We start from the raw sequence: 1,605 nt of genomic DNA on the forward strand, positions 1-1,605 counted from the left end.
CCTCTGTCATGCATCTGTCCCCCATTTCTGTATTGGGTTTCCCATCCTGTCTTTCTTGACAAAGGGTGTTCCTGGCATAGTCCTTTTGATGTCTTTTTTTTGTTATTGGAATGAATGTGTTTACTTGAATAAAATATAGCCAAAGCATTTTACAAACTAACTGCATCCACCAGTCATTGCATTCCCACCAGAAAGGCATGGGCTTCCTATTGCCCCACATTCTTGAGTCCCTTGATATAGTCATGTTAGCTTTTTTAATTGATGAATAATAAGTGTGTAAATTTTGGGAGGACAGTTTAAAGCTCTGACATAGATATATAATATAATATGGAATGATCATATCAAGCTGATCAACACATCCATCACTTCATATACTTATTACTTATTCTGATGATGTAAACATTTGAAATCTATTCTCTCTGAGATTGTAAAATAGCCATTTTTTTAAAGGGCTTTTTTTGCAGTTTTTGGCCAGAGCTGGGTTTGAACCCGCCACCTCTGGCATATGGGGCGTGCACCCTACTCCTTTGAGCCACAGGCGCCACCCCATAGCCATTGATTATTATTAAGCACAATAATAGTGCCATGCGATAGATCTTGGAACTTAGTCCTCCTGTCTCATGGAAACTTGGTGCCCTGGGACCTGCCCTCCTCGGCCTCCCACCTTTGGGCTGCTCTGATGGATGCTGCCCTGCACAGTGCATTGTGCAGTGTCTGTAGGGCCAGATGTGATCACCCCTCTTAGGTCAGAATCACTGGCCATATCCCCACCTATGACAAACAATCCATGTGGGCTTCTCTCTCCCTCAGAGCCTCCATGTGGGGATATCAGGTGGCACAGAGTTTTGTCTTTGCAGTTGAGGAGATCAGCAGAGATCCCCACCTGCTGCTCAACCTCATGCTGGGCTTCTCCATCCAGACCTAGGGGGACTTGGTGCACAGAGCCCTCATGAGACCATGGGCTTTCTCACAGGGGTTGAGGAGTTTGTCTCCAACTACATGTATGAGTCAGCCCTTCCTGGGCCACCCTGGTTGGAGACACATGCTCAGCAGTGTCCATCCCCATGGCCAGGCTCCTGGAGCTCTACAGATTTCCTCAGATGAGTGAGTCATCCACAACCTTTTCCTGTCACAAACGATAATGATAACGAGGACGAAGGTGACAGGTAATGTTAGGACAATGCCACTATGGGTCCAGGTTCCCTGCTAAGGCTGCGTGCATGGGCCTGCCACTATTTTCTTCCTCACAGTAACGCTATTTTGGCAGCCCTATAATTCCCTCTGCACTCATGATGAAACTGAGGTTGGGAGAAAAATTGAAGATGGATGTGTCTCACCAGTGGGGAGGTGCTGGAGCTGGAACTTGGATCTAGGCCACAAGGCTGTCTCTTCCCGGCTGAACCTTCCTAAATCTCAGTCCTCAGCATCATCCCCACAATCTTGTCCTTGACCTTGTCCAAGGGCCACCTTTTCTTTCTGTTTCTATTTTAACAGGTTGATTGCAGTGTAATTCACACACTCAAGCAGTGGCCCCATGGCTATTGGTGTTTGTTCTCAGAGCTGTGTACTCACCACAGTCAGTTTGGGGATATTTTCTTTTCTTTT

General features: G+C 46.5%; 1 protein-coding gene across 1 annotated transcript in view; it reads left to right on the forward strand.

Moving 5' to 3' along the window:
- Nucleotides 1–817: 817 nt before the first annotated feature.
- Nucleotides 818–1,605, forward strand: part of LOC105887486 (vomeronasal type-2 receptor 1) — a 7,519-nt gene continuing 6,731 nt past the window's right edge. Inside the window, 3 exon segments of the mRNA XM_023516383.1 lie at nt 818–944; nt 947–1,003; nt 1,006–1,104. Of these exon segments, the coding sequence (XP_023372151.1) occupies nt 818–944; nt 947–1,003; nt 1,006–1,104 (283 nt within the window).

The sequence above is a fragment of the Otolemur garnettii genome, unplaced genomic scaffold, assembly GCF_000181295.1.
Source record: "Otolemur garnettii isolate 467f Iridium unplaced genomic scaffold, OtoGar3 scaffold00091, whole genome shotgun sequence".
Lineage (NCBI taxonomy): Eukaryota > Metazoa > Chordata > Mammalia > Primates > Galagidae > Otolemur > Otolemur garnettii.